The sequence below is a fragment of the Leopardus geoffroyi genome, chromosome B1 (assembly GCF_018350155.1).
Source record: "Leopardus geoffroyi isolate Oge1 chromosome B1, O.geoffroyi_Oge1_pat1.0, whole genome shotgun sequence".
NCBI lineage: Eukaryota > Metazoa > Chordata > Mammalia > Carnivora > Felidae > Leopardus > Leopardus geoffroyi.
In genome coordinates, this window is record NC_059327.1 from 27,559,311 (window position 1) to 27,582,888 (window position 23,578).

Here is a 23,578-nt window from a genome sequence, read left to right on the forward strand (position 1 = left end):
AAGATAATAGACAGTGATAAATGCATTGGTTAAAGTAACACAGGATATTACAATAGAGACTGGGAGGTGACTTTAGGGAGGCATTTTCTTGCTGAGGAAGTGATTTTGAAGTTTGAGACCTGAAAGAGAAAGAACCAGCCATACGAAGGTCAGGGGAAGGTCCTTCAGGGCTTAGGGAACAGTGGGTGCACAAGCCCTAGATTTTTGTTTTGAGGAATAGTCATTAATTCAGCCAATAACTTTACATATTGAGCATCCACCAGTACCTAACAGGACCTGCCAGGCACTGTTCTAGGCACTGGGGATACAGTAGTGAATAAAACAAAATTCAGGGGGTAGGAGAGGCAAACAAGTTCAATATAACTGAAGCAAAGTAAATTAGGGGAAGACTGGAACAAGAGGAGGCAGAACAGTGGAGACTTGGGATGGGACAGAGTGAGACTGGAATAATAAAGGTAATAGAAAATTCTGTTCTGAACATGTTGTTTTCAGGGACTATAAAGCATCCAGATAGACCTGTCAAACAGACACTTGAATATACAAGTCTGCATTTCAAAGCTAAAGTAAACTTGGTAGTTATGTTATCAAAATTAAGATGGTATTTATTGTCACAGGAAAAGGTACGATGCATATGGAGAGAATTTAGATATGCCAAAGAAGGAGGCCCAGGACTAAAACTCAGAGAACACTATCATTTGGACTCTGGGCAGAAGATCCTAGAAAGAGTCTGAAAAGTCGCCTCTGGTGAGATATGAGAAAAGCCAGGAGAATAGTTATATGGTAGCTGAGAGAAAGAGAAAGATCACCAGTATTTACTGTTGTTGAATCACAAAGCAACTTTTGGATTTTGCAATGTAGAGGTCATGAATTACCTTGACAGGAGAATTGCTGTTATTTGAGATCACATCATTTGCCATGTACAGTCCTAGAGAGTGGTGAACAAAACATTAAAGTTGTACTAACTTACACTCTGGTGGAAGAGACAAACAACAAGTAATGTATAGTTCAGAAAAACAGTAAGTGCATTCAAGAACAAAACAGAGTAATGCACACACACAAAACCAGACTCTTAAATACAGAAAGCAAAGTGATGGTTCCAGAGGGGGGTGATTGGGGGGAATGGGTGAAATAAAGGGGATTAAGAGGTTTCCAGTTATAAAATTAAAAAGTCACAGAGATGAAAAGTACAGCATAGGGAATATAGTCAATAATACTGTAATGATGTTGTTTGGTGGCAGATGGTTATGACACCTATCATGGTGAGCACTGAGGATAGAATTCTTGAATCAATATGTTGTACGTCTGAAACTAATATAACATTGCATGTTAATTATAGTTCAATTTTTTAAAAAGACGGAGAAAACAGGGTAATATAATGTGAAGTGCTATAATAAATAGGATGTCCAGGAAGGGTTCTGAGAAGCTACCATTTGAGCTGAGATCTAAATGATAAGAGGCAGTTTCTTAAATCATCTCTGAGACACAGCAACAGGAATGTGTAGACCTGATTTGGGTCCTGATTCAAACAAACTATAAAATAAATGACATTGATGAGACAATTGGAAATTTGAACACTGACTAGGTGTATGATGTTAAAGAATTGTTTTTTAGGTTTGATAAATGCACTGTGGTTATGTCATTTTTAATGATCCTTTTAGAAAAATACTAAAATATTAAAGATGAAATTATGTCTGGCATATTCTTCAAAATAATTTGGTGAAAAATAATATAGGAGGTAGGGGAAAGAGGATGGGGAGTATAGACAAAACAGCATTGACCATATGTTCATTTTTTAAGGTAGTTGATGGTACAGGGGAATTCATTATACTATTCTGACTACTTTTTATGTATTTAATTTTTCCATAGTAACATTTTTTACATTTTTTTAGGGTTTTTATTTACCTTTGAGAGAGAGAGACCGAGCATGAGCAGGGGAGGGACAGAATGAGGGAGACAGAATCTGAAGCAGGCTCCAGGCTCCGAGCTGTCAGCACAGGGCCCGACGCAGGGCTCAAACTCACACACTGCCACATCATGACCTGAGCCAAAGTCAGACACTCAACCGACTGAGCCACCCAGACACCCCCATGATAACATTTTTTAAAAACCAAAACTAGGGGTTCCTGGATGGCTCAGTTGGCTAAGTGTCCAACTCTTGATTTTGGCTGAAGTCATGATCTCGTGCTCATGGGGTTGAGCCCTGCGTCGAGCTGTGCACTGACAGTGCAAAATCTCCCTGGATTCTCTCTCTCTCTCTCTATCTCTCTCTGCCCCTTCCCTGCTTGCACGTGCTCTCTCTCTCTCTCAAAACAAATAAATAAACATTAACAAAAATAATAATAACTAAATACTCCCCTGAAATTTCTCTGACTTGATCTGTAAGAGTTAGTAACTGCAAATTTATAAAACTGTGGAGAGGATGAAATCAGATATTTAAAGCACCAGGTACATACCGGCTGCTCAACCGACAGCAGCTCTCTCTTCCTCTCACCCCCATCCCAGTCTTTGTGAGTCAACTTTGGAGGATAAGAAGCCATCTGAATAACTTTTGAAACCATGTAAGGTAACACAGATTAACTGTTTTATAAAGATATGTAGAGGACATTAAAGGATATAACATTAACTCATGTTTAGGATTCACTTGGCAAACTGATTAAGAAAACCCCTGACATTCCACCTTTTTCAGACAGTTATTTTCAAGCTTTCATTTTCTTAGGAAATCTTCAGGGTGCTTGATAAAATTTCAGAGTCCTGGGCTGTGGCCCACAAATTGGCATTTTTAGGAAGCATCCCAAAGAATTCTGCAGGTAGTCTTTGAAATACAGTGGAAACAGGGGCGCCTGGGTGGCGCAGTCGGTTAAGCGTCCGACTTCAGCCAGGTCATGATCTCGCGGTCCGTGAGTTCGAGCCCCGCGTCAGGCTCTGGGCTGATGGCTCAGAGCCTGGAGCCTGTTTCCGATTCTGTGTCTCCCTCTCTCTCTGCCCCTCCCCCGTTCATGCTCTGTCTCTCTCTGTCCCAAAAATAAATAAACGTTGAAAAAAAAAAAAAATGAAATACAGTGGAAACAGTGTTGTTATGGTCTCAAGTGCCTCCAGACAACATGAGTAGACCAAAAATAGTCCTTAGGGCAGTGAGTCTTTTCTTGCTAGTAACATTGTGGATCTCATGGAAAAATCAACGGAGCATAATCTCATAGGATTCTGTGACCATGGAAGCAAAAGAAGTAGATAGATCCTTCTAACGTGAAGAACAATCCTAGCTGCCTATTAATGTCATCAAGGATGAATATTTGTACTCCCAAGAGAAAATTAGGGGACTAGTGCTTAACTCAGTTACTGGGGCTTGTGGAAGCCGAGAAAGGCTTCCTCAAATGTGATCTTTCCCCCAGAAGCTAGGAGTCTATGAGATAAGAACCTATCACTCCCACCACCACGATTACCACCACCACTGGTCAGCTATCTCTATCATGTTCCCTCAACCATTGTGCTTTCAAGGATGAATACTGCAGAACAAAACAAGAAAGGTGTTAATGGTGACCATTTGGGATGGAATCCTTCACTTCTCCAGGAATTTTACCTACTCTTTTCAAGATGGTTGGGAGGAGGACCCATACACCTGCTTCAGTTTAGAGAAGTGAGCTGGTGGTTCACAGACTGTCTGAACAGCAACATGTCCATAGCATATGTTCAAGCTTGCTACAATCCTTAAATGGAAACTCTTCTGGATACAGAAAACACCAGAATTGTTTGCACTAACTTGAATAGAAAAGAATTCTACTGCTCCATAAGATATCTATAGATTTATTGGGGGGCATTAAGCCTCAAGTGACCTCTTTTTTAAAAAATTGTAATTCAACCCTGAAAGTAATGGAGAGAATCAGGGTAGGGCAATACCTTTAGCTCCCAGTACCTCTCATCTTAAAGCATTTTGGAAAAATCTCTTTAACCATTCACTCAACAAAGTTGTACATGCCACTTTTTCTTACTCCAGTGACTGAAAAGATTGAAAAATTCAAATCTTATGTCAAGCACCTCCACCTGTAACTTTTAAAAACTCGTCAAAAGGGGCGCCTGGGTGGCTGTCCGTTAAGCATCTGACTTCGGTTCAGGTCACGATCTCATGGGCCCCTGGTTCAAGCCCCCATCGGGCTCTGTGCTGGCAGCTCAGAGCCTGGATCCTGCTTCAGATTCTGTGCCTCTCTCTCTGCCCCTCCCCCGCTCACACTCTGTCTCTCTAAAAAATAAACATTAAAAAAAAAAAAAAAAACTTTCGAAAGATTCTTATTGCTCAGGAAAGGGGGGGGGGGAATCTAATATAGGGTGCTGCTGTCCTACTCTGACACAGAGCAGTCCCCTGGCCTTCTGTCCTCTCTCCAACAGACCAGGCTCCTGGGGCCCAGTTTGCCTCCCAAGTTCACCATCCAACCACTCCCCCAACCTGCACCCCCAACATATTTTCTCTTCCCCATAACGGTTTTTCCCTTTTGTCTTCTAGTTATGCACCCGTTCATACTTCCCTTGGGGAAATCTCTCTTATCTAAATAAAGGCTTTCAAAGGACTATCTACCCTTCTTCCTAGCAATTATCAGTCCCAATTTTACCTTTTGCGGGGGGGTGGGGGGGCAGGGGGGCTGTGTCTCTCTACAAACTGCAAGCTCCTTCAGGGCAGAAACCGCATCCAGGTTTGCTCACCGCAGGGCCTAGCCCTGTTCCCCACACATAGCAAACGTTCAATACATTTGTAGAATGACTTAAATAAACGTATTTGTACCTCTGCTTTCTCCTTTTTCCTCTAGCCCTGCTACTACTAAAAACAAAAACAGCGATTCTCGCAGACTCCCAAGAGATCGGATTTGTATTTAAATTTGTATTTGTTTGTAGTGGGTCCTGCTGCTCCTAATCTCTGGAGGTGGGTCTCAACAGAACCCTAGTTGTGTCGGAAATCGGGGAGCCAAGTGCAGACGTTCTAACTAGCCTTATTTCTCCTACTGCAAAGCTAGGGAGAAGAGAGAAAAGGGTGCGCTTTAAAGATCACATTTAAATGGTGATCCTCCAAGGACATCCCCCCATGACTCCCAAAGCACGGCTGCTACTCCCGCTCCTTTATCCTCCAAGAATCTGGGAGGCTGCGGAATCCGCGACGAAGGCTTCGGAGTGGAGCTCCCCCGAGCCTGAGGGGAATAAGGGCAGGGAACCGAGGCGAGGACTGAACGCCGGCGACCGCGGCGAGCCGCTCGGCAGCGAAGCAGAGAAGGTGGCTGCCTGCCCGACCGCCCCCAGCCCGGCGCGCCCCCCGCGCCCCCGCGCGGGCGCGAGTCGCCGGCGGAAGTGCTGCGTCGTGCACTTCCGGGTGTTGTCTGGCAGCCGCCGCCGCCGCCGCGCGTCTCGGATCTCCCGGCCGCCGCTACCGCCGCCGCCGCCGCCGCCGCCGCCGCCTCAGATCCTGGAGCCAGGAGCGACGTCACCGCCATGGCCGGCATCAAAGGTGGGCCTGGGGCGCAGGGCGCCGGAGGTCTGGGTGGCCGCCCGAGGGTGGGGAGGGGGTCCCACGCGGCCCCCGCCTGCCGCCTTCCCGGCCCCGGCGCGCGCCGCGGGGTCCCCGCGCTGGCGGCCGCCCCCCGGCCCCTGGACCCCCGCCTCCGCCCTCGCAGCCTCGTAGCAGAGCTGGGCGCGGCGCCCTCCGGGAAAGGCCGGCGGGCGCGGCGGCTTCACCGTCGGCGCCCGCTTTCTGCTGATCTCGGCAGCCTCTGTCCCACCCATCGGCCCCCGTACAAAGAATGAAGTGGTCCGCGGTCTGCGAGAGTCCCGCAGCGCCTCGGGCCATCCCACACGTTTTGCAGGAGTTTGCATCCGCGAGAGAGGCGAGCGGAGAATGGTTTTGAGGGGGATGAGGCCGCTAGAGATGCCAGTTACGTGAAATCAGTGTCATTTGCCGCTTAAAGGCACAAGTGCGATCTTGGGGTGCTGAGCCGAACCGAGTCCCTCCGGAAAGCCTTGGAAGGACTTGGGGACGGTTCTTTCCGGAGCCTTGGCCAGCATATCCACTCTCAGGACTTGGGCTCGAAGCTTCACAGTCTCCAAAAACTGATGCGTTTTGATTGTGTTTTGTTTTTCCGATAGTGTTAGACCGTATGAGCGACCCCGAGGTGCTCCTGTTCTCCACAAGTTGCACGTTGAGGCTTTTACATTTCAAAGTTTTAGTTGGTTTTTTTTTTTTTTTTTAATAAAATAGTTTAAAACTTCATGGAAAATTACTGGCTTATTCGTATATTTCCTTTAGAAATAAGGAAGGTTGCAATCTTTCCAGTTGTTTGGTAATTTTGTCAGTGTGATTAGAAATACCATTGACAACGTTTTCAACTTTCTGACCACGAATTACGTTGATTTCCTGACCTGCGGCTTTGTAGAAGGGGCAGGCATGCAGGAAATGAAGAACTTTGATAGTGTTTTTTTCTGCATAATTTATTTCCTTCAGGACAACTTTTATTGAACTGCTTTCCCAGAGTCACATTCTTACTCTTTCTGGTGTATTTTTAATGTCTGAGAACATTTCATTTCCGATATAAAACTTGGTAATTTGAGCAACAAAGTAATTTTTCGATCTGTTTTTTCAACTGTAATAGACCTTTTTGAATCCTTGTATGGAAAGGCATTTAGGGTAGAATGCTGTGGTTTTAAGGATGTGGCCAGTTTCCTAGTTCTTCCCCATTTCCTCAGTGTCATAAACGTAGGGAGTCTCTGTTGTAGGAAAATAACTGTAATTTCCTTCTCCGAATCTAGGAAAATATTAATCAGGTGAAAGTGCCACAGATGGAATTGTACTTACACTTTTGGTTTCAATAAGATTTTTTGATTGTTATGATTGTTTATCAGGATATTTTCTTTCTGTTGGGCTATCTTTATATTAAGCAGGAGTGTTGCTATCATTGGAGACCATTACTTATTTCTTAACCATATTATTCGGTTATGTATTAGATTTTTCTAGCAACTCCCAGGTTAGGGAACTGGTCCCTGCTACTCTAATTTCTTTGTAATCGCAGAATCAGCACCCTGTCTCGAGAGGGTTTAAATAATTGGACTGTTCCATCATCCCTAGCCTAGAGGCTTTGGGAGTAGAAACTAGACTCATCTAAGTTTTGCCCTCCAAATGTTTCATCACTCATTTACAGTATAAATTCTTGCCTTATTGATGTGTCATCTGGGGCATCCATTTATACACAAATGATGAAATTTATGTATAAATCAGCCTAATTGCTGATTTCATAAGATTGGAGAAACTTCACAAGTTTTGAGAACACTTTTGAGCAATTTATTTAACCCCATTGTTTTTGTTTTATTATATCCAGTATGACTGGGCAGTGAGATGTCACATGAAATTTTTTGATACTCGAATCTTACCTTGTTTTCATTTTCTATTTATTTAAAAGAAATCTTTCATTAACTTTCTAAGAGTGTACTCAAAAAAAATTTAGACTTCCTTTTTTGATAAGAACATAAATAATTATTCTTTGTCATAAAAGAGTTACCCCCCAGAGACCATCAAGTAGTAAAGCTACTTGCCTTTTGGCCAAGATTACCATAAACCAGTATGCTTTTTGAGGTTCTTCTGCCTGATTTAAATTTTTTTTCAGTCTCCTTTCTCTTGTCAGAGGGCAGATCTTGCTTATGTGCAGTTCTGCCTCCTCTTTCTCATTTGTTTCAATATGGGAAACAAGATCTTCAAACTTAGAAAATTTTATGTCACAGGTTACATGTAACAGTGATCATTTCTGGGTGGGGAAAGTTACTTTTCGCTTAATTTTGTTCTGGCTATATGAATTGCTATTGACAAAATACTATAAATGAACATATGACTCTTAAAATTCTTTTTTTATTCTGCTGAAATTCACACACAACAGTTGAATCAGAAAAATGAATAAATCAATGTCGGCTGAATGGGAGCCTAAGGGTCTGTTTATAAAGAATGGTAGATTTAGTGTATGGGCTTTGTGACATCTGCTTTGTCTCTTTAGTGACCCTTGTTTCCTCCAGGATTCTAAATTATATTCTGGATAAATAAGTTGTTACTATATAGTATTTATAGTGGTGAATTTAGCTGTTTGGCAACTACACTGAAAAAGTGGAGATGGTTCCCTGAAACTCATGTGACACTGTATGTTAATTATACTGGAATTAAAATTTATTTAAAAATGGAGATGGTTTTTACTTTTTTAGCATGCCTTATAACAAATATCTTTAGTGTTCTGAGAATTATTTGCATTTTAGATCTAATCCAGGTCTCATAGAAGAAAGAACTGACATGCAGATATAATTATGTAGGCAGTAAATGGCTAGTAGGGTCTAGGGACCCATTGTCTTCTGACTTTCAGTTATGTGCTGTTTTTACTCTGGTGTGATCGGAAGATCACCTCCTCTTCCCTTTTGTCCTTTTCTCTCTTTTTTCCCCCTTGGTTTCCTTTTATGCATTCTACAAATATTTATTATTCAGTGTTGAGAGCTGGGGTGTGAGCATCAACAACAGAAAAACTCTTTCCCTGCTGTGGTGGCGCTAACAGCTTGCAAGGAAAGACAGATACAAATTGATATAAAATTATAGCTGTGATAACTGAGCAAAGGGGATGTGTACAGGGCAAGAGAGCCTCTGCACATGCATGGCGCTCTGCCTGGAGCGCTCCCCCCAGAAATCCTCATGATTCAGTTCCTCAGTTCATACAAATCTCTGCTCAGATGTCACCTCATCAGCGATGCCTTTCCAGGCCACTGTGTCTCGAAAAGCGCTCCACCTTCTTACTCTACCTGGTTTCTTTCATAGCACTTGACATTCCTTTGCTTACTTTTGGTTTTTTATCATTTTGTTCTCCTGTTAGAATGTAAGCTTCATGGAGCAAGAGCTTTGATTTTTTTTTTTTTCATTGCTTTATCTCTAGTATCAAGAACAGTGTGTGACACATGTTAGGTGCTCAGTAGATATTTGTTGAATGAATGAATGAATGAATGAATGAATATGATAAGGGGAATTGGTCAAGTCAGAAGGTTTGGAATAACTTCACCGAGAAAGAAACGATTGAGCTGAGATCTTAAGGACATAGACGAGTTCACTTGGAGGAAAGAGGAAGGGGATGGAACCAGAATACAAGCTTCATGAGTGTGGAAGGGCCTTGTCTGGTTTATTTACATAAATAATCTCCAGCACCTGTTACATAGTTGGTTTGCAGTAAATATTTCTTGAATGAAATGAATGAATGAAAACGTATCTGAAGTAGAAGGACAATAGGTACAAGGGCCCTGTGGGGGAAGGAGCCTACTGATTGCGAGGAGAGGAAAGGCCAGTGTCATTGACGTGCAGAGTACAAGGGCTAATAGCCTGGTGTGAGTGTGTCAGGAGAGTAAGCAGGGCCAGATTTTGAGGACCTATTTTGAATTGAACAAAAGAAATGACAAACTCAATATTTTCCTCACAGTTTACATTTCACTCCATTGTAAATTTGAGGTTCCTCACTTGCTATAAAATAAAAGTGCAGGTTTTTTTCTTTTCTTTTTTCTGTAATTGAAAATATAATGGTATTATGGACTAAGTAAATGTGTTCAGGTTTTATGTGACCTGCATCGGTGATCTAAGGGAAAACTAAATCTGCCGACCTACCATTATTTTAATGTTTATTTATTTATTTTGAGAAAGAGAAAGGGAGAGAGAGTCTCAAGCAGGCTCTCTGCACTGTCAGCGCAGAACTGACATGGGGCTCAGTCTCACAAAACATGAGCTGAAATCAAGAGCCAGACGCTTAACTGACTGAGCCACCCAGGCACCCCAATTATTACCATTTTAATTCAGAGAAAGCTGTCAGTAGTACTGGGCAACATTTAACCCCTTTACTGTTAATTTTGGTTTATATATGTTAGCTTTTGTCCTGGTAACTTTTAAGCCTTCTACAGCTCTTTTGGATTTTAATGTTTCTGTTAAGGTTAATAGACTGCATTAAAAACAAAAAACGCCTAAGTTATTCTTTTAGCCAGTGCGGTTGCAGAAATATAGGTTATATAGAACTCAAAATAAATTGATCATTTATATCTTTGCTTAATTCTAAGCCACTAATAAACTGCCTATTCAAGAAAGTTGTTTCTACTCACTAATATATGGTAAAAAAAAGTTATAAAGCACAACGCTTTGTGTGTGTGTGTGTGTGTGTTTAATTTTAGAAACTGTGTTTCACCTATAGGATGTGTCTGTAGTTTGTGATATCTTAAAAAGTGATACCAAAGAAGGCTTGTACCCATTATCCTGTACATTTTCTAACGTGTAGGAAATTAGGGGAGGAAACCCAGCTATAGTTTTGTAAACTATGTAACATTTAAAAAAAGTTTTTAGGGTTTTTATTTATCTTTGAGTGAGAGAGACAGAGCATGAGCAGGGGAGGGACAGAATGAGGGAGACAGAATCTGAAGCAGGCTCCAGGCTCCGAGCTGTCAGCACAGGGCCCGACGCAGGGCTCAAACTCACACACTGCCACATCATGACCTGAGCCAAAGTCAGACACTCAACCGACTGAGCCACCCAGACACCCCCATGATAACATTTTTTAAAAACCAAAACTAGGGGTTCCTGGATGGCTCAGTTGGCTAAGTGTCCAACTCTTGATTTTGGCTGAAGTCATGATCTCGTGCTCATGGGGTTGAGCCCTGCGTCGAGCTGTGCACTGACAGTGCAAAATCTCCCTGGGATTCTCTCTCTCTCTCTCTATCTCTCTCTGCCCCTTCCCTGCTTGCACGTGCTCTCTCTCTCTCTCTCTCAAAACAAATAAATAAACATTAACAAAAATAATAATAACTAAATACTCCCCTGAAATTTCTCTGACTTGATCTGTAAGAGTTAGTAACTGCAAATTTATAAAACTGTGGAGAGGATGAAATCAGATATTTAAAGCACCAGGTACATACCGGCTGCTCAACCGACAGCAGCTCTCTCTTCCTCTCACCCCCATCCCAGTCTTTGTGAGTCAACTTTGGAGGATAAGAAGCCATCTGAATAACTTTTGAAACCATGTAAGGTAACACAGATTAACTGTTTTATAAAGATATGTAGAGGACATTAAAGGATATAACATTAACTCATGTTTAGGATTCACTTGGCAAACTGATTAAGAAAACCCCTGACATTCCACCTTTTTCAGACAGTTATTTTCAAGCTTTCATTTTCTTAGGAAATCTTCAGGGTGCTTGATAAAATTTCAGAGTCCTGGGCTGTGGCCCACAAATTGGCATTTTTAGGAAGCATCCCAAAGAATTCTGCAGGTAGTCTTTGAAATACAGTGGAAACAGTGTTATGGTCTCAAGTGCCTCCAGACAACATGGGTAGACCAAAACTAGTTGACTAAAATTATTAACTACGAGTATCCTTGCATACTTTTTTCTTACTAGTTTTGAGCACAGGAGGGTGCATGTGCAAGAACCAGGAGCTGATCATGAGAGACTTTCCCATTTGATAAGGTTTCTAAAGTCTAGTAAAGCTGAGAAAGCAGAGTTTCTCCACATCCTGTTTTTCAAACTGTAATGATCTGTGGAGTAAATATAACACTAATGACTGGCAGAGCATTGATCTGGGAGGCTAGGATATTCATTAGAATTGGAGACAGTGGGGCACCTGGGTGGCTCAGGCTGTTAAGCATTCGACTTCGGCTCAGGTCATGATCTCATGGTTCGCGGGTTTGAGACCCCGCGTCCGGCTCTCTGCTGACAGCTCAGAGCCTGGAGCCTGCTTCAGATTTTGTCTCCCTCTCTCTCTGCTCCTTCCCTGCTTACGCTCTGTCTCTCTTTCTCTCAAAAATAAATTTAAAAAAAGAAAAGAAAGAAGAAATGGAGACAGTAATGAGGGAATGTGGTGGTGTGCCCACAATAGGTCAGGGCCTTGAAAATCAGTGTTGCTTTATGTTGCTTTGAAGATGACCCCAAAAAACTTACTTTGAAACTATGGATAACTTACACTTTTGAAAATAACTCACTTTTTTTTTAATGTTTATTTGAGAGAGTGTGCATGCACACAGGAGTATGAGTGGGGGAGGGGCAGAGGGAGAGAATCCAGCCCAAGTGGAGCTCGATCTCATAAACCATGAGATCATGATCCAAGGATGCTTAACCAACTGAGCCACCCAGGCACCCTTGAAGATAAATCACTTTTAATGCATTCGTTTTTTGTGTTTTGCTTTCTGCTTCTGGGATCACAGGTAATGTTCAGATTGCTAATATTAATATTAATAAAAATAATATTAATTTAATATAATTAATATGTGTATTTGATTCTTTATTTACTTTGCAGCTTTGATTAGTTTATCCTTTGGAGGAGCAATTGGGCTGATGTTTTTGATGCTTGGATGTGCCCTTCCAATATACAAGTATGTAACATTTTTGTCTTTTTTAGTGGTTTAGGGTAAATTTTTTCTACTTTTAAAGCTTTAAATTTTTTTTTAAATGAATGCTTCTACTGTAGAAGTAATCCTAAGAAATGTTCATTTACCAAGGACAAATCTTTTTAAAAGTGCAAAAATCACTTTTTGGTTATTGCACTTCTGCTCAGTTTTGAGCATCTCTTAATAAAATTAAAGACAAGAAAATTTAAAATATCTTTTCAGCAAAAAAATACCAGAAGCAGGGTCGAGAGACAGTTGACTAAGAAAATAAAGTCCTGTAAGCAATTATTTTCCATAGGATAGAAAGAACTTTTAAAAATTAATAGGATAGATTAGTAAGAAAAAGAAAACTAAATAGAAAAATCAACAATAAATATGAAAAAAGAACTGCAAGTTACTAATAAGCGCATGAAAATATACTCAGCCTCTCTCAAAATTAAATGAAATCCTTTGGTGAAGCTAAAAGCTGGGGCAAACAGGCACTGTCGTGTATGAGAAGGGAGAGGTATAGCTTCATGGAGTCTGTCATCTTGGAAGCCAGTTTCCTTGTAGCTCTTAAAGTCTATATATTCCTTGAACTAGCCCTTCCACTTAGAATTTCTCATACAGGTCTCCTGGCAGATGTTTACAAAGGTATGTGTAGTGAGGGGAGAGTATGGATGTTCATGACAATCTTGTCTGTAATAACAAAAAAACCTGGAAGTATCCTAAAGGCCTGTCAAAAGAGAAATGGTTAAATTATAATATGTCCATCAATGGAAATAGTAGGCAATCTTAAAAACAATGAGGAGGAGCCAAGAGCTGTGAGTGGTGATATATAAAGATGTTCAAGATACATTGTTAAATGAAAAAGTGCAATGATTCATATTGTTAAAATTTATCCGTGTGGAAGTATGGAAGGATCCACAAGAAGGTTGTTAGGAGAGCAAGAGAGAGAAAGTAGGGAGACATGGGCAGCTTGGAGTTTTCACTTTTTGTGCTTTTTTTTTTTAATTGACTTTTTATGTTGAAATGATTATGTATTATCAAGAAGTTGCAAAAAAATAGTACAGAGAGGTCCCCTGTATCCTTCACACAGGCTTCCCCCAGTGGCTGTTGTACATAACTGTAGTTGTATTATCCAAACCAGGAAATTACACTGGCACAGTACAATAGCTAGACTGTTGATTCAAAGCCATCTATTTTCTATATTCTAACTTAAAGTCTTCAATATTACTTTCAGTTCATTTTCTACATTTTTATTTCAGTATTTTGGGAGTTCATAGTGACCTAACGAGAGTTTAGGGATGTTCCAGCTTTACCCTGAGAAGGCTGTCATTCATCAAGAAGTCAAGGGCATGAATCTTGAATTTTAAAAATTACTGTTACTATATATATTTTCCATATGCCTCTTTATTTATAGCCTAAAATAAGAAAAATAATTTTGGGCCTTGATTCCAACTGCTATAATTTATAAAGCATTTTTTTAACATAAGGAATATTTAATCATTGTGTCATAATTCACTTTAGGAATACTATGATTCTAATTATTACTATTTTCAGTGTTCAGGTTATTGTTTATTTTTAAACTATGTCTTGTTTTGAACCTTGCAATATTTCTTTGGTCTTTATTTTTTAAAAGCGTATGTTATGTGTAGGAAAATGACATAGATAGCAAAAACTACATTAACTTATTTTTTTTTTCTAGCCAATACTGGCCTCTCTTTGTTCTGTTTTTTTACATCCTTTCACCTATTCCATACTGCATAGCAAGAAGATTAGTGGATGATACAGATGCTATGAGTAATGCTTGTAAGGAACTTGCCATATTTCTTACAACAGGCATTGTTGTCTCAGCTTTTGGGCTCCCTATTGTATTTGCCAGAGCACATCTGGTAAGTGTATATATTTTTCTATGAACGATTTTACATCAGACTAGGTTAAAATTGTCTCAGGAAAAAGGATAGAGATAATCTTACTTTTGTTGTTAACTGATAAAAATGATATTGGAGAGGGCCGCCTGGGTGTCTCGGTCGGGTAAGCGTCCCAACTCTTGATCTCAGCTCAGGTGTTGATCTCAGGGTCATGAGTCAGGCCCCACATTAGGCTCCACGCTGGGTGTGAACCCTACTTTTAAAAAAAGAGGAAGAATGATACTGAAGAGCATGGCTGGGGTCTGCGGCAACAGTTGGCTTACCAGTTCTTCACTCTCAGAAGTGGGCACATCCTCTCACCCAGTGCTTAACAACCACAGGCCGCCCTCTGTAACTGTTTAAAGGCCTGAGGAGATAGTGTGTTCTTTGCATGGGAAAGTGTGAAAGAGGAGAAGGGCCTGAGCTCTGTATACCTGGTCTTTCCTCCCAGACTCACCAGTCAGATTCACTCCCCCATGTCTGGGGACTTAGAGATGCCAGGGACTGACCACCCTTCCACACAGAGGGGGTGATTACTCCCCCTACTCCTTTAAAAGAATGTACATGGGTGTGTTTTCGTTTCCGGTGCTCTAAATTTAATCTGCTCTCTGGATAAGATTTTAGATTCACTGAGGAAGAGTTGGAGCAAATTTCTTCATGAGCATTAAGTTGTGGAAGTCTCTGCTGCCTCCTCAGAATCCAGAAGTCTAACTTTTGAATAATGATCATTTTCATGACTTCCTGTCTTTTTATTTTTATTTATTTATTTATTTATTTATTTATTTTTAATTTTTTTTTCAACGTTTATTTATTTTTGGGACAGAGAGAGACAGAGCATGAATGGGGGAGGGGCAGAGAGAGAGGGAGACACAGAATCGGAAACAGGCTCCAGGCTCTGAGCCATCAGCCCAGAGCCTGACGCGGGGCTCGAACTCACAGACCGCGAGATCGTGACCTGGCTGAAGTCGGACGCTTAACCGACTGCGCCACCCAGGCGCCCCGACTTCCTGTCTTTTTAAAGGAAGAAAATTAAAAACAGCAATATAGAAGGACCATTAAGTGTTGAATAGAGTGAAAGTTACTATCACAGATCTTGCTTGTTGTTATATCATGATTGGCATAGAACTAGAATCTAGATTTGCTTTTCATTTTCTTTCTGTTTTTCCTACATCTGTTAACTTAAGTGTTTATCTGTCTTATTTCTCTAGATTGAGTGGGGAGCTTGTGCACTTGTTCTCACAGGAAACACAGTCATATTTGCAACTATCCTGGGCTTTTTCTTGGTCTTTGGAAGCAATGATGACTTCAGCTGGCAGCAGTGGTGAAGGAACTACTGAACTATTGTCAAATGGACTTCTTGTCATTTGTCGGCCATCCGCGCGCACGGGAGATGGGGCAGGGATGCTGAGTGGCACAGCAAGCCTCTTGGGGGTGTTCTCAGTGCTCCCCTCTCACTTTTATTGTAAGCATACTATTTTCACAGAGACTTGCTGAAGGATTAAAAGGATTTTCTCTTTTGGAAAAGCTTGACTGATTTCACACTTATCTCTAGTATGCTTTCTGTGGTGTCCTGCTGAATTTGAGTATTTATGTGTCCCTGTTTAGTTTTTTTTTTAATCAACATGCAATGTTAAGCATTTTTAAAATGTAATAACCATTTGCATTTGTTAGGAATTAGATTTCTGCTGGCTATTACTGGGCTAAAGGACATCTTTTGTCTTAAAATTATTTAACCTCCATTGCAAAAAGTTAAAAAAAAAAGTTTTCAATCAGTCAGGATGACATCACTCCCAATTTTATGCAGACCGTTGGCATACCTTATAGACTGTACACTCAGTACGCATATAGCTGCATTTATACCTCAGAGGGGCCAAGTATTAATGCCCATGCCCTCCGTAAAGGTTGCTGGTTTTGCCAGTAAGCAGGTGTTTTGTGGATTGAAAATTATTTTACGGAATTGCCACAAAGGAGTGCTTTTCTTCTCAGTCGTTAGAGGAATTTATTGTTAAACTCAAAGGTAAGCGTGTAACAGATTTTTGAGATGGTTTTTATTTATGTCTCTTATAGATAGAGTGAGTTGCGTTATGGGAAGAAACGACGTTGAAATTCCATTTTTTTAATCCTCTTTCTATTTATAAGTGAAATGTTTGATCTTCTATCAGCCTTTTCATATTTTACTGTGGGTGAAGTGGAACATACTACTGATAAGGAAAAGTTGTAGTGTGCATCATTTAGACCAGAAAACCTTTCCCTGCTTCCTCCTTTTAACTTATTTTATACATTGTATATATTAAGTAAATTAACTTTCCAAATATAGTTTGATAACACTTTAAATTAGAGGTGTTGATCTCACCTGGAAAGTACTTGCTATGCTCTACATGCTGAGTGCCCTGCCCCGCAAGGCCTTGACATGATTAACAAGTGACTTGTTAGTCTTGCACATAAGTCATGCATTAACAATTTTAAGATTTAGACCATGGTAATTGTAGTTCTTACTCTCTAAGGTTATATCATATGTAATTTAAAAATATTTAAGACAAGTTTCCTGTATACCTCTCAACTTTTTTGATTTTTATTTCATCATGATAGATCTGCTGTTTCCTTTTAAATGGCACTTATTGTGTGAATTAATGCAAGGTAGCCAAATCCAGCTGTATAGCAGCTTCAGACACAGAAGACCTGACCAAAAAGTTCCCAGTAACCAGGGATGATCAAATCGTTGTGGTCATTTGCATCTCAACAATTATCAGTACCTTTTGCAAGAGCTAGTAAGGAAGATGTTCAAGTTGGTCCGACAGTATTTTGTTGGAATACTTGTTGATTTTTCACTATACTTACATAAAAATTGTTTTGCCTTCAAACAAAACTGAGTGATCATGACAGCTTTTATATAAAAAATGGGAACCCATTTTGGGTTTGTTCAGCTTTTTACTAAAGATGCCTAAAGTCCACAGGTTTTATTGCCAGGCCCAGGTGGTGACTCTAGCTGTGAGATGGGAAACAGAGTGAGGTATCTGCGTGTGGCTGTCCCGCCTCTACAGCAGGCTCAAGACGGCTTGCAGTGTTACAGTGATGTAGCCCTAAAGGGGATGGTACAGGCATGCATGAATTAGCTGGCCATATAGTTGGGAACTCAGTGCGTGGGATCTACTTGATTTTTTTTTTTTGCAGGAAGTACACACTCTGGCCCTTCTCTGTTCTAGAATATCAGTGCAGTGCACTGCGACTATTCTATTCACTTGGCCATAGACTCTTTCTCTAGCAGCCGCATATTTCTGTGTCCTGGTTGTGTTGGCAGCATCGTGTCTCTCGTCTTGCACACGAGCTTGACATAGTGCTGTCTGATCTCTAGGCTAGTTCTTTGAGCTGTGAATTTGCCATAGAACATGCACTGATACCGCATTGCCATTCTTCTACGGAAAGAAAACTTTTGATGATGAAATAATAAAGATTTTCAATATCTATGTTACTTTGTGGGTGTTTTTGAAATGCAAATATGCTGCACACTTGAGCTCCTGAAGTGTGTTACTCATTTTAATAATGCAATATATTAGTCATGAATGTTAGACTTGCAGAAGTTTCACTTCCAAAACAGAATTGAAACTGTAGTAGTAAATATTACAAGGAAGCCCTGTGATTCTGAGCTATAGATTGGTAGAAGTAGGTTGGGGAAGTAGAATTTTTAACTAGCCCTTTACAAAAAAGCCATAGAGGATTCTGTTGACCTGAAAAGACTGTTGATAATCAAAAGTCAAGGTTGTACCTGTTCTTAAATTTTCAGAACCTTTTTTATGACCATATGTTTTATTGTGTATTTATTACCATTCATTATTGGAGCATTTGGCTTTTTGCAAACCTTTCAAATAGTTAAGGGCAAGAAATCTGTGTGGCACAGTGTGATTGGAGAAAAGTACTGTTCTCTTTTATCAAACGTGAATCTTGTCCCAAGTTGTCTTAATTATATAATCTCATTATATGTTTTAAAAAGTTTAAACCATAGTTTCTTAGTGTTTGCTCTAACATGATGGGGGGGGGGGTGTTGTCAAGATAATCCATATTTCTAGAGGAGACTCTGGAACATTTACGTTGAATGTGACAAGATTCAGAAATTTCAGGTCACTTTAAATCAGCATGTCAAATTTAACAAGCAGCCGTGCAACATTACCGTTAAGTGATGTGTACGTTTTACAGCTCAGGATGCTTTATAATTTATAAAGTAGGTGGGAAGTTCAAAATCCTGTTTCTTCCATTAAGCCTGTGTTATCCTTTCTCTTTGTGAAGATTAAGGAGCTCTTATTTTAATGCCTCCCAATTTTCTGGCACTCCCAGGGAAGAGAATACATCCTGTAAAATAAATATTCCAGATAACTGAAGCTTATCTCAAAAAGAACTGACAGTTGTTTTATTTATTTTGGTGAAAGTATTAAATGGGTCATACACTCTTGTACTTCCTTCGAATATATTAAGGCATTTTGCGTTTTCCTTGGTAATTTAGGGTTGTCATAAATTATTTCCCCTTCTTTAAATGGCCCCAGACCCGTATTTTTCTAGAACCGTGTTTTTTGCTGGCTTTCCTTACAACTGAGTCTGTACCTAGCACTCCTTAACTTACTTTGTTTCTAGTTTTCTAAATCTGTAGTACATTAGGAAGGGTGGAAAGTTGCCAGGGAAGAAAAATGAGGTAACCAGGTGGACTGAACCAATAATGTAACGTTTCTGCACACGGTACCTCAGTGGACCTAGCGAGGTGCTCCCACCTCTTATACAAAGGAAAGGCTGTGTGACGAGTCTTCTTCCTGTTGAAAAGGCTTTTTAAAAAACTGTAGCTGGTAAACTGTACACCAGACACGGGGGGTTGTGACAGAACACGGAGGTGTGACTTGCTGTGCCGCAAGAGAAGCCTTCCAGTTCCACTTCCCGAACTTGAGGAGTTCCTTGTACTTGAGTAAGCCCCTAACTGATTTCTGAGAGCTTATATTCTCTCTTCACCATTTGTTTTCAGTTGCAGAAAGTCTAGATATAAAGACAATTTTACAGTTCACTTTTACTGGACGCTCTGTACTGTATATTTTACTTCCAGTCGCTTGAAGATTATTTGAATCCATCCTTGGGTTTAGGACCATGCCCTGCAGTCACACCAACTTAGATATTGTTAAGCTTGTAAATTCCCATCAGAGGGAATAAAACCATCAAACTCCCAAGGTGTTTCCACAAGTCACAAGAAATTAAAACCATGTGACCATGAAACATTCCTTTTTTGATTCTAGTTGTTTCCTTGTTTGTATTCCTTGCGGTACTGACGGAAAAATCAGGAATTTTTGTTTTAGAAGCCAGTAGAATGGCTAATACTGTGAAAGAGGAAGTGTTGCAGTTCACAGCCATAGAAACCATCAAATAGAATAATATAGAATGAAACAGTATTTCCATATCTCTTTGTAAGAGCATCACTGTTTAACAATTTAGTTATCTTGATTTATAGTGTGGCGTTTAATGTCACATGTATCTTTTTCTCTTTTGGCTGATCAATGTATTCTGTAATATGTAAATACAGTTATGACCTAGAAGTCAGTGAACTTGTATAGATTTGCAAACCTCCAAAATAGATATTTTCCTGAAAGCTGGATACACTTACATAGAACATTTGAGGATTGTCTCAAAGTGTTCACAGTTGGAAAACTCCCTAGATCTAAATGAAGATGGATGGATTTTAATTCACTTTTGTCATGGTCTAAATCATCAACTTCCAAAATATAGGTGAGAATCAGCTCCAATACCTAGTTAATGAGTATAGCAGTGAAGAAAAGGGTAGTAGTCTCCCAGGGATTAAAACAAAAACGGTTTTGAGCCATACTCCATGCTAGAAGTGACATTTGTCATTTACAAGCATAAATGGCTTAGTGATTCTGCTCACAATCCAGTGCTTTAAAAAGTGTTTTAAAAAAGATATTACTACAGAGGCGCCTGGCTGGCTTAGTTGGTAGATAACTGTGACTCTTGATCCCAAGGTTGTAAATTTGAGCCCATGTTGGGCATAGAGCCTACTTAAAATATATATACATATAGAGAGAGGGAGGGGGGACAGACACACACATACACACACACACACGTGTGTGTGTGTGTGTGTGTGTTTCACAAAAACACCTTCCAGACACTTTAAGTGTCCAGCTGATTAGGTAGAAATGGTCTATACTCCACCTTGTCTATGCCACTGAGACACTTATGCTGAAACTCTGTTAGGTTCAAGTTTTTTATCTAGAAAAGGTCTTTTTTTCCAATGGCAATTTTATACTACAATGACAGCATTTAGGTAATATTGGGGGATAGGGGAAAAAAAATAGGAATACAGTCCCTCTTTGAACTAGTAATCTAGTTAGACACTCAAGAAGGTTTCAAAGGAAGCTGATTCCTATCCGATTCGTATACATGCCAAAAGGGAAGTATGGGGGTTCACAGGAGGAAAATATTTGGGAAGCAAAAGGGAGGTAGAGGGTAATTTCCTGCTCTGCTTTGGCCCATCTTCTGCTGGCAGGCAGGGTATTGGCAAGATGAGCATTTCTCTGGAGCATCATTGTAGTGTTGGCTCTTAAGCTTCCTGGGATTCAGGGGCAGCAGAAATCATGGCGGGCGCTTCTTGATTCTGACACCCTCACTCTGGATCCCAGATACAATGGAGATGGAAGAGGGGTGGAGATTTAATTTTAAAATGATAACCAAGATTTGCTGATGAACTGTGTGGGAAAAAGAGAGGAGTCAAGGGTGACTAACAAGTTTTTGATAGTCCTGTCAGGGGATGGAGGGGGAAGTAGGGAGAGTCGAAAACAGCAAAGTCTGGACCGTATGTCCAAACTACTAGTTCGTCATATCCGTGTGTTACCTCGAAGTGACAGCACTTGCCTCGTTTCAAACCTTTACCAGACAAAACAGTACTGTTGACGCTTGAAGCTTGTAACTACTTTACAAACTCCTGAGGGTCGACATTGTGGCATGCGTCGTGGCATAGCGGTTACACCGGGGGCTCTGGGGTACACCCAGCCCGTACTGCTAACTTGCTCTTGGACTAGATGTGCAACCATAAGTGAGTTTTTTAATCTGTGTCTCAATCCCACAGCTGCAAAATGAGGATAATAATAGTAGCTACCTCAAAGAGTGGCTGTGATGTTGAAATGTGACCTGCAGAGGGCTCACAGCTGATGTTAGGCACTGTTACTGTTTCTTACCAGTTCTTTGTACTGCTAAGCAGTTCCCTCTTACGTAAGTAGACAGACAAAAAAACATTTTAATAATCCAATCTTAATAGAATATATTGCCAACAGGAGTCCCCCCTGTCAGCCTCATAATATCTCTTGGAAATTCTCTACCTACCTGGTTTCCAGGCATTCACTGCAGTAGTTCGAGGTAATCATGAGGACCTGTTGACTATCTAATAAACACTGCAGGGTGCCCTGACATGTGCCTCCGGTGGGTTAAGTGTCCGTGATCCTCCTTACCCCCACCCCTGCACCAAATCTGGAAAATGACACACTTTTTTTTTTTTAATTTTTTTTTTAATGTTTATTTATTTTTGAGACAGAGAGAGAGCATGAATGGGGGAGAGGCAGAGAGAGAGGGAGACAGAATCGGAAGCAGGCTCCAGGCTCTGAGCCATCAGCCCAGAGCCTGACGCGGGGCTCGAACTCACGGACCGCGAGATCGTGACCTGGCTGAAGTCGGAGGCTTAACCGACTGCGCCACCCAGGCGCCCCTGACACACTTTTTTTTAAAGAACAGGAAGCTACATTGCCAAACTTGAAACAAGAAGGGAAGACTTTAGGTGGATCTGAAACTAAGAAATCCCTGAGAGAATAAAACGTGATCGAATTGAAGAAGAAACCGCAGCCTGAAACGCAGGCGGCAAGCACATGGGAAGATACCGCATAAAATACAGGAGCCATGCCAAGGAGGCCTTCATCGCAAGTGGAGGCGTCCAGAGGCAGGAGGGGGCTCGGGCAACTTCCTGAGGGATTCCCGAGGGCGCTGCGGTGGGAGCAGCCAAGCCAGCAGATCGTTAAGCATCTCTGCATACACTCCCGTCCCCGTCTCACACCTTCCCGTCTGGGGAGGAGGACGTGTTTCCTGAAGTAGCGGAAATGGAAATACCCGAGTCCAGGAGACCAGTCCCAAGGAACCCTACTCAGTTGCACATCTTTTTTTTATCCCTTACTCGCTGGAAACATGCCTCTCCCTTTAGTCAGGCTGCACGAGCAGGAGCAGCTGATGGTTTAGCCCAGGGGTTCTCAGTAGCAAAGATGAGTTCCCAGGCAGGGAAAAACCAAACAGTTCAGGAGTACTGACTGGAAGAAAACAAACTGACAGAATTTACCAGCGAGGAAACAGGTAACAAAAAGAAGCTCCAGGGTTCCATTTTGAGAATTGAAACCATCCAAAAGACCATGCCAAGTGGTGTACAAAATCAGGCTGATGAAATTACGTTACAGAACATTTTACATTTTTTGCACCCAAGTCCAATTAGATGACCCAAGACCACTATTTTGCTTTTCCTCAGAGGCTCTACCTCATATCACACCAGATTTGATTCAGAGACACATAGTATAACTTACTATAGATGAACCTCTTACTATAGATGAACCTTTTCCCACAGTATATTCTCCCTGTGACATCCTGTCCTATGACGATGAACCTGAAACCTGCTGTCTGCTTGGATGGGAAGGAAGGCAAAAGCTATAGCTGGTATCACACATCTTACATGATGATTTGGATTCCCACCTGAAATATTGCATAGCCCACTATAGGCATTTATTAATTCCACAGACATTTTTGGAATCAGACACCAGGACTACAAAATAAAAATACAAGGTGAGATGAAAACAAATAAAAGATTCTTGGAGGTCCGTACTACATTATATCTACCGAGTAGCTGTGTGACTTCCCTACAAAGGGAAGGGAGGATAGGAATGCTTCACAAAAAAAAATGGTGTTGGGGCACCTGGCTGACTCAGTCAGTAGAGCGTGTGACTCTTGATCTTGGAGTTGTGCATTTGAGCCCCAGGTTGAGTATAGAGATTACTTAAAAAAAAAAAAAAAAAAAGGAAAAGAAAGAAAATGGTGATCGATCTTGGTCTAGGACAGTAATGAACCATTCTAGCCCCCAACCTGTGTGACAGTTAATGTTCTTATTTTCATGTTTGTCTTCCAAAGTATTTCTGGGAATCCCGGGAATGCTTGTACCTCAGCCAAACTCTGGCACTGGACTGACTTCCACTTCTCTGCAGCCACCTTTTACCACTT

At 40.9% G+C, this 23,578-nt stretch overlaps 1 protein-coding gene across 1 annotated transcript; it reads left to right on the forward strand.

Annotated features, from left to right (window-relative positions):
* The first annotated feature begins 5,213 nt into the window (after positions 1 to 5,213).
* On the forward strand, positions 5,214 to 17,762 carry LEPROTL1 (leptin receptor overlapping transcript like 1). The gene is made up of 4 exons (XM_045455808.1): positions 5,214 to 5,485; positions 12,311 to 12,386; positions 14,089 to 14,275; positions 15,502 to 17,762. The coding sequence occupies exons 1-4, from the start codon at positions 5,470 to 5,472 to the stop codon at positions 15,616 to 15,618; spliced, it is 396 nt and encodes a 131-aa protein (XP_045311764.1). The 5' UTR covers positions 5,214 to 5,469; the 3' UTR covers positions 15,619 to 17,762.
* Positions 17,763 to 23,578: the final 5,816 nt, after the last annotated feature.

Bases quoted from the DNA above. Each gene is read 5' to 3' on its own strand.
- LEPROTL1 (XM_045455808.1), top strand. The intron at 12,387-14,088 runs GTATGTAACATT...TTTTTTTTCTAG, and splicing joins TGTGCCCTTCCAATATACAA to CCAATACTGGCCTCTCTTTG. The intron at 14,276-15,501 runs GTAAGTGTATAT...TTATTTCTCTAG, and splicing joins TATTTGCCAGAGCACATCTG to ATTGAGTGGGGAGCTTGTGC.